The sequence below is a fragment of the Anomalospiza imberbis genome, chromosome 5, assembly GCF_031753505.1.
Source record: "Anomalospiza imberbis isolate Cuckoo-Finch-1a 21T00152 chromosome 5, ASM3175350v1, whole genome shotgun sequence".
Lineage (NCBI taxonomy): Eukaryota > Metazoa > Chordata > Aves > Passeriformes > Viduidae > Anomalospiza > Anomalospiza imberbis.
Window position 1 is genome coordinate 51071298 of NC_089685.1, and position 14316 is coordinate 51085613.

The window sequence follows — 14316 nt, forward strand, 5'->3', positions numbered from 1 at the left end:
CTGCCTGTTGTATAAGCCTCTGGTTGGTTCAGTTTGCTTCCCTGGAGTGGCCCATGTATCTGTAACTTCATCCAGCAGGGAGGCTATGTAGGTGTGAGATGAAAATCCTTCAAATCAGACAATTTTCAAATGCATAAAAAGCTCAGCTTCTGTCAGGAGCCTCCCCTGTTTAGACAAGGTGAGCAGGAAATTCAGACATCTTCCTATGATGTGAGGGGTGAAAAAGGAGCAGGAATAGGATGACATTGGCCTATTTAACTCGGTGAGTTTTTGGAGTCTGAGGACTCTCCAATATTGTGTATTTTCATGTCTAAGGTGGATGCTCAGTGCTGCAAATGAGGTGTTTGTGTTGAACTTTCTGTGGATAAACTGCTTCTCCTCTGTGCCTCAGCACTGGAATGAACATCAAAATCTAGGACCTAGACATCAAGTTAAATTTGCCTGCATTAAAATATAGTCAAATGCTTCTATAAAGAGACTTAATGTCAGAGTACCACTGCAGAAATTGCTTGAATATTTTCTTCTCTGAAAATAAGTAAGAGACTTGAAATGAGAATTGAGAAAGGAAGATTTCCCCACTTTTACAATGTACAGAGGAATATGTGCACCAGGGCAGTCTGTCAGCACCAACTGATGATTCCTGCATCTGGGTCCCGTTTCACAGCAAAGCCTGTATTCCCAGCTTTGGAACAAAAGATTACCAGAGATAACTGATGGAAAATATATCCCAGTTATTGACTAAGCAGTCTCACCTTCACCCTGCAGCTAATTACAAGGTTAAAAATGTAGTAAAAATATTCATATTTATCCAAGTAACCCATTTGGTGTATTTCTGCTCCAGAAAAAGGAAGCAATATTCCATTATAATCTCTGGCCCTGTTTTATCTTTTTCTATGTAGACTTGTTATGACAAAATCTCTTTCATTTTAATTAAATTTTCCCAGATACTATCTTCATAAAGCTAGCACTCAGAGAGGCATAATCATTATTTTTAATAGAAAAGAGTTAATACTTGTTAAAAATGCTGAAGGATTGTCACTTCTTATGTTTCCTGTCTCCAAGGAGAAGAAGAACAAGGGTTCCTCAGATCTGCTTTTCCAGGGTGATCTTTCTACCAGTTTAAGACCTGGTCTACAAAAGTGGGTAAGTGCTGGCTTATTTTGAGCATAAAAATCACGCGAGATTATCAGGGTGTTTCAACGGCACAGGTTTAAAATGAAGCCTAAATACTTGACTGCCTTCGGGATGTGACCTTTTCTGCAAAACTGCTGATTTCATAGGACTCATTTTTAGTTAACAGCTTTCTCTGCTTGGATTGAGATTTCCAGTTCATTCCATGTTTACCACCAGAGAGCTACAAGGTGGCAACCATGTTCAGCTGCTGGCACCATGCAGCCTGAGCCAAGATGAACAAGCCTAGAAGTGAAGGGGAATGCAGCCTGTGCCTTGTTTTCCTTGGGGGAGGGTGGGGGGAAAGAAGCAAAGATGACTACAAGTGTAGGACTCCTATCAGTTTCCAGCTTTGACATGGCAAGCACATGCCAAATATTTTCCAAAGTGACCTGAATTTACCTTCTTGTAGAGGCAAAACCTGTGGGCCCCTTTCTCCCCATGCAGGCAGAGCTGTCAAGGACACAGCAGTCCTGCCTCATTGCTGACAACCCACAGGTATGTCTCAGGTGCCAAAGGGCATTTCAAAAGGCCCCAATTACCTGTGTTTAGGCAACAGAGCTGTCCCCTCCTGGCAGAATGGTCCCAAATGGGGCTTTGCTCCCAGGCACACCAAGGACACACAGTCCTGCTGCTTGGCCAAGTTCTGAAGTTCATTCTCAGGAATACTCCCACTGATCTAAGGGATGCCAGGATTTCATTTACTGCTGGGAAATGTGAAACTGCTCTGGCTAAAGTGTCTTAATTAGGCCATTAGAGCCTGGTATAAAATGGCTGAGATAAACAGGGTCAGGAGGGCAAAGGATATTGTCAGTGCATTGTAAAACCTTTGCTGCTCAGCTCAAGCTGTCAAGAACCACATTTCCATGAAATAAAACACCGCAGCCCTCTGTGTGGTGGCTCCTGGAGGGCCCTGGGTCAATGCTTTTCACGAAGTCAGCACGTGGGCAGGAAGCCAGAGCTTCTCTGCCCTCTGGTGCCTTGTGCTGCTTGGACTTTCAGTTTCTAATTCTGGTGTGTTTTAACTTAGTCCAGCTTTGGGGTTTGCTGCGTGTGTTTGGGGCAGTTTGAAGGGCCTCATCTTTGGTTTTCCTGTCCAAGGGCTGGTTCCTGAATGAGGGCTCTGGCACCTGTTCTCTTTATATGGCTTTTCTAGGAAGGATTTAACAACTGTGGTGACTCCAGGAGACTGATCTGGAGTAATCTGGGGAAGTGTCAGATCTAGGGCCTATATTTGTGTGTACACAGAATCACAGGATGGATTGGGTTGGAAGGAACATCAAAGCCCATCCAGTGCCGCCCCCTGCCATGGGTAGGGACACCTTCCACTATCCCGGGTTGCTCAGAGCCACATCCAATGTGGCCTTGGACGCTTCCAGGGATGGGGCAGACGCAGCTTCTCTGGGCAACCTGTGCCAGGGCCTCAGCACCCTCACAGGGAAAAAAACTTTCCTAATATCCAATATAAACCCATCCCTTTTCAGTTTAAAGCCATTCTCCCTTCTCCTATCACTCCATGCCTTTTAAAAAAGTCACTCTCCAGCTTTCTTGTAAGCCCCCTTTAGGTACTGGAAGGTGCCTAAAATTTCTCCAGAGCCTTCTTTTCCACAGGCTGAACAAATCTCACTCTCTCAGCCTGTCTCCATAGGAGGGGTCTTTGCTGGCGTTTTTGTATCCCAGTGGGTACAAAAGAAAGTGGCAAATCCAATATATTCACTATAAAAGAGCAAAAGAGGGACCTCTAGGATGGCAATAACATACATCTAGATGCTTTTTTTTAAAATTTGAAGACTCATCATTTCTGATCTCAACAATTTATGCTCAGAAGTGCAATAAGGTTGGAAGTTATAGATCTGAGAGATTAAATCTAAGTGTGAAACCCTCAGCTTGTTACTCACTACCAGCAGTCTGCACACTCCTGTGACTAGATTAATATTCTTATAATTTCTTAATTCTTATAATTAATTTCTTATAAATTTCTTAAAATTCTTATAATTTCTTAAAAAGGGCCTTGATCAGGCCTTTTATTTTTTTTTTTATTCCAAACAGTATTTTTTTTTAATACAGTGGCTAACAAATACTGTTCCTGAGTTTCCTTGTGATTTGAAGAGCTGTCTCAGGTAAATTACACCTGAAAAATCATAAAAAGTAGAAATAGTTTGATTTTTGGAACCATTAGTGAAAATCACATTTCTGTTTAAAGAATGCCCAGTATTTCTAAGAATAAGAGTCCCCTGCTGGGGATAGCCTTACCTTGGAGCTGAACACTTCCATCCCATACTGGATGCGTGGTTTGGTGGGCTGGTCCGTGGTTTTGGGCAGTGAACTGAAGCAGAGTGAGGTTTGTGCAGCCCCTCGAGCCCCTTTGGCCACCAAGGCGTGGCCTGCAGCTTTTCTGGCAACCGTGCCCTCTTCCAGCTGGGCATGCTGGGGGAGCCCTGGCAGCCCCACTCTGGTGATCATGGGGAGGCTGCAATGGCCTGGGCACAAAGGGCTTCCAGATGCTCTCTACATCAAGGGTGGGCTTTTTTTATTGTTAAATTGGTGGTAATTTTCTTACGGAAATGTGTGCTTTTGGGGTGAGAGGAGCCCCAGCTGAGAGGGGCCCTCAGCCCTGGGTGTCCCTGTCTGCAGGGAGGGCTCCGAGCAGGGCCCAGGCTCTGCTCTGGGGGCCCAGCAATGGCACCAGAGGAACGGGCAGGGACTGATCCCAGGAGGTTCCACCTGGGCAGGAGGCAGAACTTCTTCCCTGGGCAGTGACTGAGGGGGTGTGGAGTCTCCTCACTGGGGATAGTCCAGAACCATCTGGGCACAATTCTGTGCCCTGTGCTCTGGTGATGCCATCTCCGTGCTCTGGGATGGCTTTGCTGGAGCACGGAGATGGCACCAGCTGACCCACTGTGCCCCCTTCAGCCTGACCCATCCTGTGATTCTGTGAACTCCTGCACAGCACTGCAGCATGCTCTGCTTCTCATTAAAAACATCAACTACAGGAGCTGTGCTTCCTGATGTTTGCAAGCCATCAAATAGAGGGTGACACTTTCGGCGACCACACCAAGCACACTCTCTCAGCTGTGGGGAAGGGTCGCTGTCCCCTCACGCCCCTGGTTTGGGCTCTGCGCCCCTCAGCCGCGGGGGGCCGCCCGCGGGGAATCACTGACCGTGGGTCTCGGCAGCCCCTCTCCGGGACGGCAGGGGTGCCGGGGCCGGCTGCTCGGAGGCTCGGTCCCCTGCTCGGAGGCTCGGTCCCCTGCCGAGGCTCGGTCCCCTGCCCGGGGCGGGGCAGGGGCGGGCGGGGGCGGAGGCGCGGGGGGCGGGCGGGGGCCGGGCCGTGCAGAGCCGCGCACCGCGCTCCTGTCAGCCCTCTCGGCACCTCCGGGGCCGCGCTCAGCCCCCCGCCCGCCCGCCTCAGCCCCCGGCTTCCCCAGGGATCGCTGTCATTTGCTTTGATTTCATTTTATTTTTTTTTCTAATTTTTTTTTTTCTTCCACCTCGAAGGGGAGGAGCGCGGAACCCAGCTGGAAAATGAACCAGAATGTCTGAGAAAATGTCCAGCTTTCTGTACATCGGGGACATCGTGTCCCTGTACGCGGAGGGCTCCGTCAATGGGTTCATCAGCACGCTGGGGTGAGTGGAGTGGGGCCGGGCGGCGGAGCCGTGCGCGCTGCGCGGAGCCGGCCCGCGGGCAGCGCCGGCGGCGGCGGCACAGGAAGGGGCGGCAGCGCTGCTCGGCGGAGCGGGGAAAGTAGGAAGTGATGGGGAGCGGCGGGGGATGAGAGAAGTTCCCGAGCGGGGCCCGGGCGGCCGCGGTGCCGGCGGCGGTGCCGGGATCCCCGCTCGGCTCCTGCCGGGGCTGCGCCCCCGCGCCGACCCCGAGCGCAGCACCAGAGCCCGCTCCCTGCCCTGCCCAAACGCCTTCCTACGGTCTTTATGTATAGCTGACCTTTTAATTCATTAATTAATTAAGTTTAATCGCCCGTCCGAGAATTTTTGACAAATACGTAAAAGGCAAAGCTTTTGCTTTCTTGCTCATCGTCGTAGTTGGCTCGTTAAATGTTCATCCCTTTATTTCAGGTTTGTGTCCAGCACAATCTGGTTGTCAGTGATGAGATATTTATAATCAGATGTTTAACTTCAACGAGATGCCTTTCCCGTGAGCTCTTTCTCTTTGCAAGGTGAAAAGATGTATTTTACTTCACTGAACCGCTGCTTGGTTCAGGTTTTTAGTGACAGTGACCGCTTCAAATCACCCTTTTGGGATCCAGGAGGGAAAGCCTCAGCGCAGAATGACAGATACACTGATACATTTCTTTACGTTGATACATTTTTTAAAACCATCCTGTAGTTCGATTGCAGTGACCTGTACGGAGGGCACAGTGCTTCCCTCTGATGTTTGTAGGAGAGCTGCAGGAGCTTCAGTGACTTTGTGTCATGTCCTGAAACCTTTACCGCTGGAAACAGCTCCTGTGCTGCATGGTTGTAAGTGACACGATTGGCAAGGCAGGTCAAACTCTAGTAAATATCTGCTTAAACATTAGTGGTACCCTCGGAGTAGCAGTGAAACTTGCTAGGGCAAATTAATGTGTGCCTGGGTATCGCTCCCATGTTTGTGTTAGGCTCCCTGTATTCTGAGATCCCTGCGATGGGGAGAATGTTGGTGTGAAAATGCAAACAATGAATGTCTAGGTTAACTTGGTGTGCTGCTGTTACTGGAAAAGAGCTGGTGTTCAAGGTCTTTTATATTTTTTGAAATCTTATTATTGCATCCAATCCTTGCTGTTCACTCTTTTGATCTGTTGACAAGTGTTTTCCATGGTGTGTTCCTCTATTTGTTAATTTGCCGCGTCGTCTCTCCGTGACTCCCCATGTTGACTCACATCTTTTGTTTTGCTGACTCTTACAACTTTAAATTCCGTCTGAAAACTTTTGCTTTCTGCAGCCGTTAATTGCTGGATATTGTTTCTTATTCTTGTTCTCCCCAGCACTTCCTTTTTGCTGGCACAGTCTTTTGCTGGTTGGTGGTGGTGTTGTGGCTCATCGCTGGGTTCTGTTATCCGGAGGAAGCCGAGTGTGCTGTGCTTTTGCTTTTCATTGTGTTCCTCCTTTTTGAGAGCACCTGCTCGTGTCATGGATGTTCCTGCTGTGACTGGTGCATGTACAGCTGTCACTTGAATACGTGTTGGCATCTTCCTGTCTCAGGATTCAGACTGCTGATCCTCCTCTGATCCCTCAGAGTTAAGGCAGGACATTTACTCCCAGTTTTATAGAGGAGAAGCCAAGATCCAGGCTTGCCTAGGGCACATGGGAGCTCTTTACTAGAAGAAACAAGAGAGCTCGAGCCAACATGTTCTATCCAGGCTCTCTTTTAGCCAGGAAACCCAGCTCAAGAAAACTGCCAGGGATGAGACAGGGGTTCAAGAATGCTGATGTACCTCTGTTGGCTTTTCAGTACAGCCCTTTTGTGCCCTGCTCCCTGGCACGGTAAAGGCAGCTGCAGAACCAGGAGGCTGCAGTGATGGAGCTCTGGGAAGCTAAAAGTCACCAGTGGAAAACTCCCATGGCTACTCAATGGGAATGCTGACCCCTCTGCTGGTGGTACAAGAGCTTGGACTGTAATTTAAAACTGTGATGCCAAGTGGCATCTGCGCCAGCTATTGCAATTGCTGCCTTTGGACTGGCTGCAGCAACACAGGAGGCAGAAAAACCTCTTATATTCAGGGAAAAAGCTTGGCCAGCTGCACTTTTGGTGTGCAACAATTGCTGAACTCCTGCACCTTCTGCATTCCTGCAGGTTCTCTGCAAATCTCTAGAAAGAGGAGGCCTCACCTTCCAAAGGTGCCTCTAGTTGGTGAGGATGAAGAGGGGTAGGATTGGGAATGATTACTTTCTTCATTTGATTGATGGGAATCCTTGTTTGATCACTCTTGCTCAGATTGCTCAGGGTGCTGTTCTGAAAGGTTAGCTTGCCCAGCACCTCTCTTACACTGCTGAGCCCACTGGGGAGTCTCCTGCTGTTTCAACAACTTGAAATCCAGCTCAGGGCTAGTGACTGTTCAGCAGAGAGAGAGTCCTGTTTATTTTATGCTGTCAAAGGCTAATTGTTTCTTAAACGAAGCATGAGCAAGGCCATTCTATAAATAAGGTAAAAAAGTGCACAGCACCTCTCCAAGCAAGGCAAGTCTCTCACATCAGTGGACATCACTCCTTGAAGGGTTGATCCAGCTCAACACATGAGTTTTGAGGGAGATTTCAAATCATAGGCTGTTTCTTGAATTTTGGAGTACTTTTTCCTCACTTGCCAGTGTAGAAATTTTTACATGCTCAGTGTCCAGATCATGTGCTGGGCCAGGTTGATATTTACTGTAACCTGAGTGTGGAAGTCTTGCTCTGGTGTAGTTCAGGAGGTGTAAACCATCTCTTTTTATGAGAGAGAGGATCTGTGGCCCTGTGTCCAGGTAAGCATGCTGAGAGGTGCTAGGTGAGGGCAGGAGTGCCTTTCCACACCTCCCTCTACAAAGAGGCTTTGAGAATTGCTGGAACTACATTCTGTCAGTGGGTCCCAAAGGCTTGGAACACTTCTGGGAGCTGGAAGAAGTCTGTGTCCTTGCCCTCACCCTCCTTGTCTCTGAATGGTTTCAGTGCCAGAAACAGCTGTTGGATGTGAGCATGAAGGCTCTGCTTTCAGCTTTGATCCCTCTTAGTCAGAAGAGGAAACTGAACCTCTCTTGTGCACCTGGGGCTTGTGCTGTAGGGCGGGATGGGAGCAGGGAAGTTGGGCACTGCTGCTCCAATTCTTGCTCCTCACTCTATATTTTAAAGGAGAGCAGTTTTGCTCTGTTTTGGAAGAAGAGGTGTAAACATCTGTATCCAGGAGAATGTTCCAGGCTGTGGATCCCACAAGGAGAGGGGCACCTCTGGATCATGGTAAAGGAAAGGGTTTCAGGCCTCAGCATTCCCTGTTGGCTCCTGCAGACCTTTGGATTCTTGAGGTACTGAGAACTCAAGAAATCCCCTGCTCTTTTTTTCTGCTTGGCTTTGGGCTCCCTCTGGATTTGGATGCTGCTTTGAGGTGCTGATGATGTGTAGTCTGGCTTTTCCAACCTCAGGGCTCTCTGAGTTTCCTCACCTGCCTTCCTTCCTTTTAAAAAATGAGAATGCTTTTGGATGTATGAGCTGATCGTCGAGAAATTGTTTGGGAAAAGCAATTTACATCCATTGGTAGCATTGGTAGCATTGAACTGTGCTAATTCTGTATGGCTTCCCCTTATTTCTTTAGCTTTTAGTGTGTTTTGGCTTCTGCCCAGTTGGAGGCCTGATGTCCCATAAGACATGTGTGGCAGGGCCAGGCAATGAATCCAGTGAGCTCACATTGTCCTAGGCTGGTGTTGAGACCACCTTTCCCAATGTTTTGGCTATGAATGCTCTCAAATGATGCATGGTGGCAATTAAAACTGCATTAATCACCTATCAGTACAATGAGGGGAAGAAAATATTCTTCACTGGAGAGGTGGAAAAAAAAAAGTAAGTAATGACAATGGCCAAGATCAGCTGTAGGAAAGTTTGACGATGGGCCTGTTAGTTGCCATGGGGAGCTGCATTCCTGTCTCACCTCCATAAATGTGCAGTGAGAGATCTCCTGGAACATAATTAATGGAGCATGCAGCAGGACCTGCCTGCTTTGTGATAGATAGCCCTGGGTGATGAGGGGTGCTGAGACTTACTTCTAATAAGCAGCAAAAATTGTGTTGTAAAATATTTTGGACTCATTTCCTTGCATGTAATGTTGATTTTTCTTGAACAACTTTCTTAATTTGTAGAAGTGCTTGCTGGAACTTTCTTACTCAAAACCCATATTTATTCAGCTTTCTTCACTGGGTTTTTGTGAATTAGTTGTCTTGTTGAACTTGGACTTTACTGAGGGGTTGAGTCAATCATACTCTGTGAAGAGACAAGATTAAGTGGAAAGTGCTTACGAAGCAGCGCAAATCAAAATGTTGCAAGTATAGCAGAGGCTAAAATATGTCATCTTGGTGGTTTCAGGAATGGTGCTAAGAGAAAAGATGTACTGACTGATGATGCTTCCAAGACACCAATGTAGTGTTTTCATCAGTGCACTCATTTTTTCAACCTTTCTCTCCTGCTGTCTTTATGTGTAAGCTACGGTTAAAGAACAGAGTATCTGTTCTTTAATTAAATAACAAACTTTTCTTTCATGTGCCAGCTGGAAAAAGGTAATTAGTCAAGAAAGAATAGAAAGCCTGAAGAAAGTGAGAGTGGCATAACTAGAATTAATCATAATTTGATTCTGACACACAGAGAATCAAATAATACCTAAAAGAGGGACAGGAGTATGAATTTCAGCTTTTCTGTGGGAAAAAGTACTTGCATGTCTTGTTTCCTAGGTACTTTATCCTCTAGACTGATAGAACAAATGAAATTTGACAGTTTTGATTGTGTGATTCTGATTTTTTTTAAATACTGCGTAGGATTGGCATTTTCAGGAACATGTTCTCTTGGTTGTCTTTCTAATGCAGCAGCCCTGGTCTGAATTCTGCAGCTGCTTTGGGTATATGGTGATGTACACTTTTCAGCTGCACGGTGTATTTATTTTCTGTGATAACTAATAAGTTATGCATTATTAACTACTTTCATTGATCTTATAATAAATGCCATGTAAGTGGAGATGCAGGAATATAAATACACCTCTGTATCTCACACACCTTGCTATTCAATCCATATATCAAAGCTCATATCCTCTGTAATTAACCACTCTCACCAGCAATTAGGCACCACTCCAGCTTTTATAACAACCTTATTTTGATGCTTGTCTCAAATACTCTAACAGCAGTGCCATCTTTAAATAAACAATGAGACAAAGCTTTCCACAAAGCAGCCTCAGGGAAATGCAGCAGGCCCTGAGCCCCAGGAGAAGTTGGTTTGTTTCAGAAGTTTAACTTGTTCACAGAGCACAGCGTTGGTGTGAGGGAACATAACATTAGGCTTAATTACAGCAGTATGATTTATGAGGCTGTATGCTTAAATGTAATATCCTTGGTTCAAAGGGCTCATTCTCAAACAGAGTTGGAGAGAAAATGGGGGTTACTGAAACAACTGATTGATTGATGTGGAAGTGAGTTTACCCATAAGCTGTGTGGTGGTAACTGGAAATAAAAGAGGACTTGGCTTTTGAATTGAGACAGGACATACAACTTCTGTAGTTCTCAGCTGGGCTGTGGGTGATGTGGGGAATAGTCAAGAAAGGGAGGGGAGATTGTTTGATCTGTGTGACGTGAAGTCTTTTTTACCTTGCTTTTACAAAATGAGGGGATTAAACTAGACCACTTGTGTGTGGTTCTTGGCATCACTAGAAACCAGAGTTACCCTGTATTTTAAAAGTACTGCAGAGGAAGAAGTCAGTCAATCTCTGCCTTCGCCAGCCTGGAGGATTGTTTCCCAAGGGGCGCACGGACCTTGGCTCAGCCGGGTGTTTCACAGCACGGCAAGGTCTGTGGAACCCTCCCCTGCCGGTGCTGCTCGGCTGGAGCCTGAGCCTCTTTGTTGGGCAATAGCTCAAAGCCGTGTCCTCTGCACTTGAAGGTCTGGTTTCTGCTTGCTTTGAAAGGTCTGCTACTTCTTGTAGCAGAAAAGGGATGTGGGTGAACCTCCATCACTTTGATACACTTGGTATCAAAATGGAGAAAACTAACAGTAGTTCAAGGTTTTCTTTTTACCCTGTCTGTGCTGTGTTTTGTAACTTGATCAGAGATGCATATTTTAATTCTGTTAAGGACACAATCCCCCTTACGACTGATTGCTTTAAACCTTCAAATCCTACAAATTTGTTATTTGTAAATCTGATTCCATCTAATTACTTGAACCAGCAGTTCCACCACTACGTAGATGTGTAGGCACTTCCTGACATGGGTCCTGGTTTCAGCTGTTTATGGTGCTAAACCTTGATGTTTGGGACCCAGGGTAGAGGCCTGGAGCTGAATATTTTGCTGTGGGAAATGTAAAGTAAAATGGCCTTTCTGAGAACAGGATTAGCCAAAAAACCCCAAACAACCACCAAACCAAACAAAAAAAGCATGTTATCCCCATTTTTTAAAAAAACCCAAGAGTCTTGCAGATGTGTGTCAAGAGTCTTCCTGAGTTCAGGGCTCTCTCCAGCACCACTTCTCCAGCATGGAGGGCTTGTCTTTCTCTGCCCCTGTAGAGTTTTGCCCAGGTTTAGCAGTTGTAAGTTGAGCAAGGATTTTTCCCTAAGACTTCGTGGGCTGTTGTGATACCTGCCTCTTGCTGGGGGGCAGCAGTTTTACCTGGCAGGGGCAGCTTCTCTCTGCTGACACTGGGCACCAAGAGCCCTCAACCTGACCTGCATCTGTGTGGGAGGTGAATCCCAATTGCCAGGATTTCCAGATTCCTTTCCAGGGGGGTCACAGGAGAGCTTCAGTTGTCCAGCTGCTTTGTGTTCCCTGTCTCTGCAGAAGTAAAAATTTCTGGTTTTAGTGCCTCAGTTCACTTCAAGTAAGAAACAAACTGAGAGATGACATTCTTGTGAGGTATGGTTTTGGAAAAAGAGTTAAACAAGAAAAACACAGGGTTAAAATGTACTTCTTCATGTCTGATATTATGTACTGCCTGAGGTTTTGAGGGGCTGTTTTTGCTGTGGTAGCCAAAAGGTTGTGTCGGAACGGTCCTGTTGCTGTTGTTGCTGGTTTTGTGACTCTGTGCCTCAGTCTCTGTCTACCTCTTATCCTCATTCGTTTGCATGTTTTGATTGCTGTTGAGTAGATATAAAGCATTTTCCAAAGTATATGATTTAAAAACAATTCTTATTCATTGCCTAGTAACAAAGGAAAGAGGACCCTGAAGAGTGGGCTATAGGCTGCAGAAAAGAATGTGAGGAAAACAGCCTCCCCTGTCCTTCCAGTGCTCCCTTGCTGGATGATGAAAAGGAGGAAGAGAGGTGTGTTGAATTCAGGATGAGAAATGAGCAGAGCAACTGTTAGAAGGGAAGTGGGGCTGAAGAGGAGCAGGAGCTGCAGTTACCGAGAGATCTGCAGCCCCTGCTGAGAGAAAACAGCTCTGAAAGCTACTGACAAACTCTGTTCTTTTCAAAGGGAAGAAGTCAGCTTGCCATTGCCACTGTTTACTTTGCTATTTCAAATGTTTGAGGCCTGTGCTAAGGCTGGTGAGGTTTTAAATACTTGAATATTTGTTTGTTTTTTGTTCTGAAGGTTTTTGATTTTGTCCAGGAAAATGAATGTTTTCTATCACCTTCTCCAAGAGAATGTCTGAAGTAAAATGCCACTTCCTTAGAAAGAAATGGCAGTTTTAAGATTGCCTGTGATACTTTTTATAAGAACAAAAGTTAGATATAATGCCTTGTGGTACTTGGTAACCTTCTTATATAATAAAGTTTGGGCAATTAATTTGAAATGTCCCTTTAGGTCATTGCTGCTGCATGAATTAAGGTATTGGGTTGAAATTTATATGAATTTCTTGTCAGGAGGAGGCTGGAAGAGCATATCCAAATGTGGTGGTTATCACTGTGGGTCCCTTCCAACTCTGCTTGCTCTGTGGTTCTGTGATTTGACACCAAGTTAAGCTTCCTCCAGCTCTTTTCTGTATGATATTAAAACAGTAGTCAAGTTTTTATTCTTTGACCTCTGACAGATAAAAATCAATGTCATTTAAAAGGAAAATCAACAAACAAACCCTGAAACGAGGCTCTTTATATGCAACTCAAAATACAGAAACTTCTTGTGATTCAATGCTTGGGCTTCTTATCTTGATTTTCTCTTAGAGGCTTGTTTGAATTTCAAACAGCTTTTTTATTCCCTGCTCTTGACACACACAAGTTAATCAGTGCTGCAGGGGCAGTTGAAAGCACGCAGAATTAGGGAAACAACTGCTTAAACTCTTAGTAAGCCCCAGATTTTTTATACCTGCTTCCCACAGTTAAAAAACAGTCATCCAGTTCTTAAGAGTAAATTTTGGGTAGTTGTGTCACGTTGAGCACTGTGATGTGGAAAATTTAACTTGGCAGCTTTAGAGGGCAGCAAAGTTGGATGTGAGCAGTATAGTTTTGTCCTGAATCTCGCAATACCTGACCTGATTTGCAAAATCCCAACTCCTACACCTCTCTTACTTTTTGATAGCCTCAGCTTCTCCCTCGTGTGCTTTGCTAAAATATTCTCAGTCACTTTTTCACTCTGGCTAATAACTTTTTACTGTTCAGAAACAATAAATAGAGAGGAAGCAAAACCAATGTATTAGGAGAGACTGGATATCACTTTTGAAAACACTGAGAGCAGATCTTTGTTCAGTTGTGAATGCTGAAAAATGTTCAAATGCATCACTAAGCAAGTTTCATTCTTCTGATCAAAGAAAAAAAGTTTAAAGCCTTCCTAGAAAGTTTGGGTTTTTAAAAAATCCTTTATTAATGAGAAAAAAAGGAACACAAACCAACAAACTGTATGGACTGAAGAAAGTTAACTGCCTGTTAATAATGGTTTTTTTGATGTTTTGGACAATTTTTTAGGTTATCAGTTTTTGCTAAGGTGGTCTCAGTTTCAGCAGAATGCGCTGTCCTTGCTTTGCTGTCTAGCACCAGTGAGGGTGCCAGTCCATAAACTCCTGTTCCAAATCTGACAGGGCTCAGTGAGCTTGGCTCTTTACTGAGAGCAGAAAAGTCAGGGTTTAGTGGAGAGTTTTGTGGAATTTCAATGGAGTAAAATGAGGTTTTCTATCAGGCTTGCCAATATAAAAATCAGGTAGTGCAACATCTATACTGCTTCCTAGACTGAAGACAGAACTTAGGAAATCAAACTTTACTGTCAAACAGGTTTCCTAAGTCCTGAACTGATGTATAAGTATTTTGGATTTTAATGTTGCTGTGAGAACTGTAAAGCTGATTACTTCACTAAATACAGGAAGTCCAAGTTTCAAATGAGATTTTCAGATATCTCTGCAGATATCCTTATGTACCATTGTAGCATGTTATTTATAAAGAATAACCTTGCTTTTAAATCATAAAAGTACAAAATAATATACAGAAAAATTAATTATTTTTTTATTTTGGTGGTGAGGAGGTAACAATTTATGTGTGGCAGGCTGGCCAAGCTGATTAAAGGGATGGAG

The 14316-nt window shown here is 45.1% G+C and overlaps 1 protein-coding gene across 10 annotated transcripts in view; it reads left to right on the forward strand.

Moving 5' to 3' along the window:
- The first annotated feature begins 4586 nt into the window (after positions 1–4586).
- Positions 4587–14316, forward strand: part of ITPR2 (inositol 1,4,5-trisphosphate receptor type 2) — a 244817-nt gene continuing 235087 nt past the window's right edge. For 2 of the 10 annotated variants that reach the window (XM_068190728.1, XM_068190729.1), the window contains exon 1: positions 4594–4797. In XM_068190728.1, the coding sequence (XP_068046829.1) occupies positions 4706–4797 (92 nt within the window). In that variant the 5' untranslated portion in view covers positions 4594–4705. Of the gene's footprint in view, positions 4798–10581; positions 10793–14316 lie in introns of those variants that run through there. The other 8 variants (XM_068190732.1, XM_068190737.1, XM_068190738.1 and 5 more) reach the window with 7 other exon arrangements.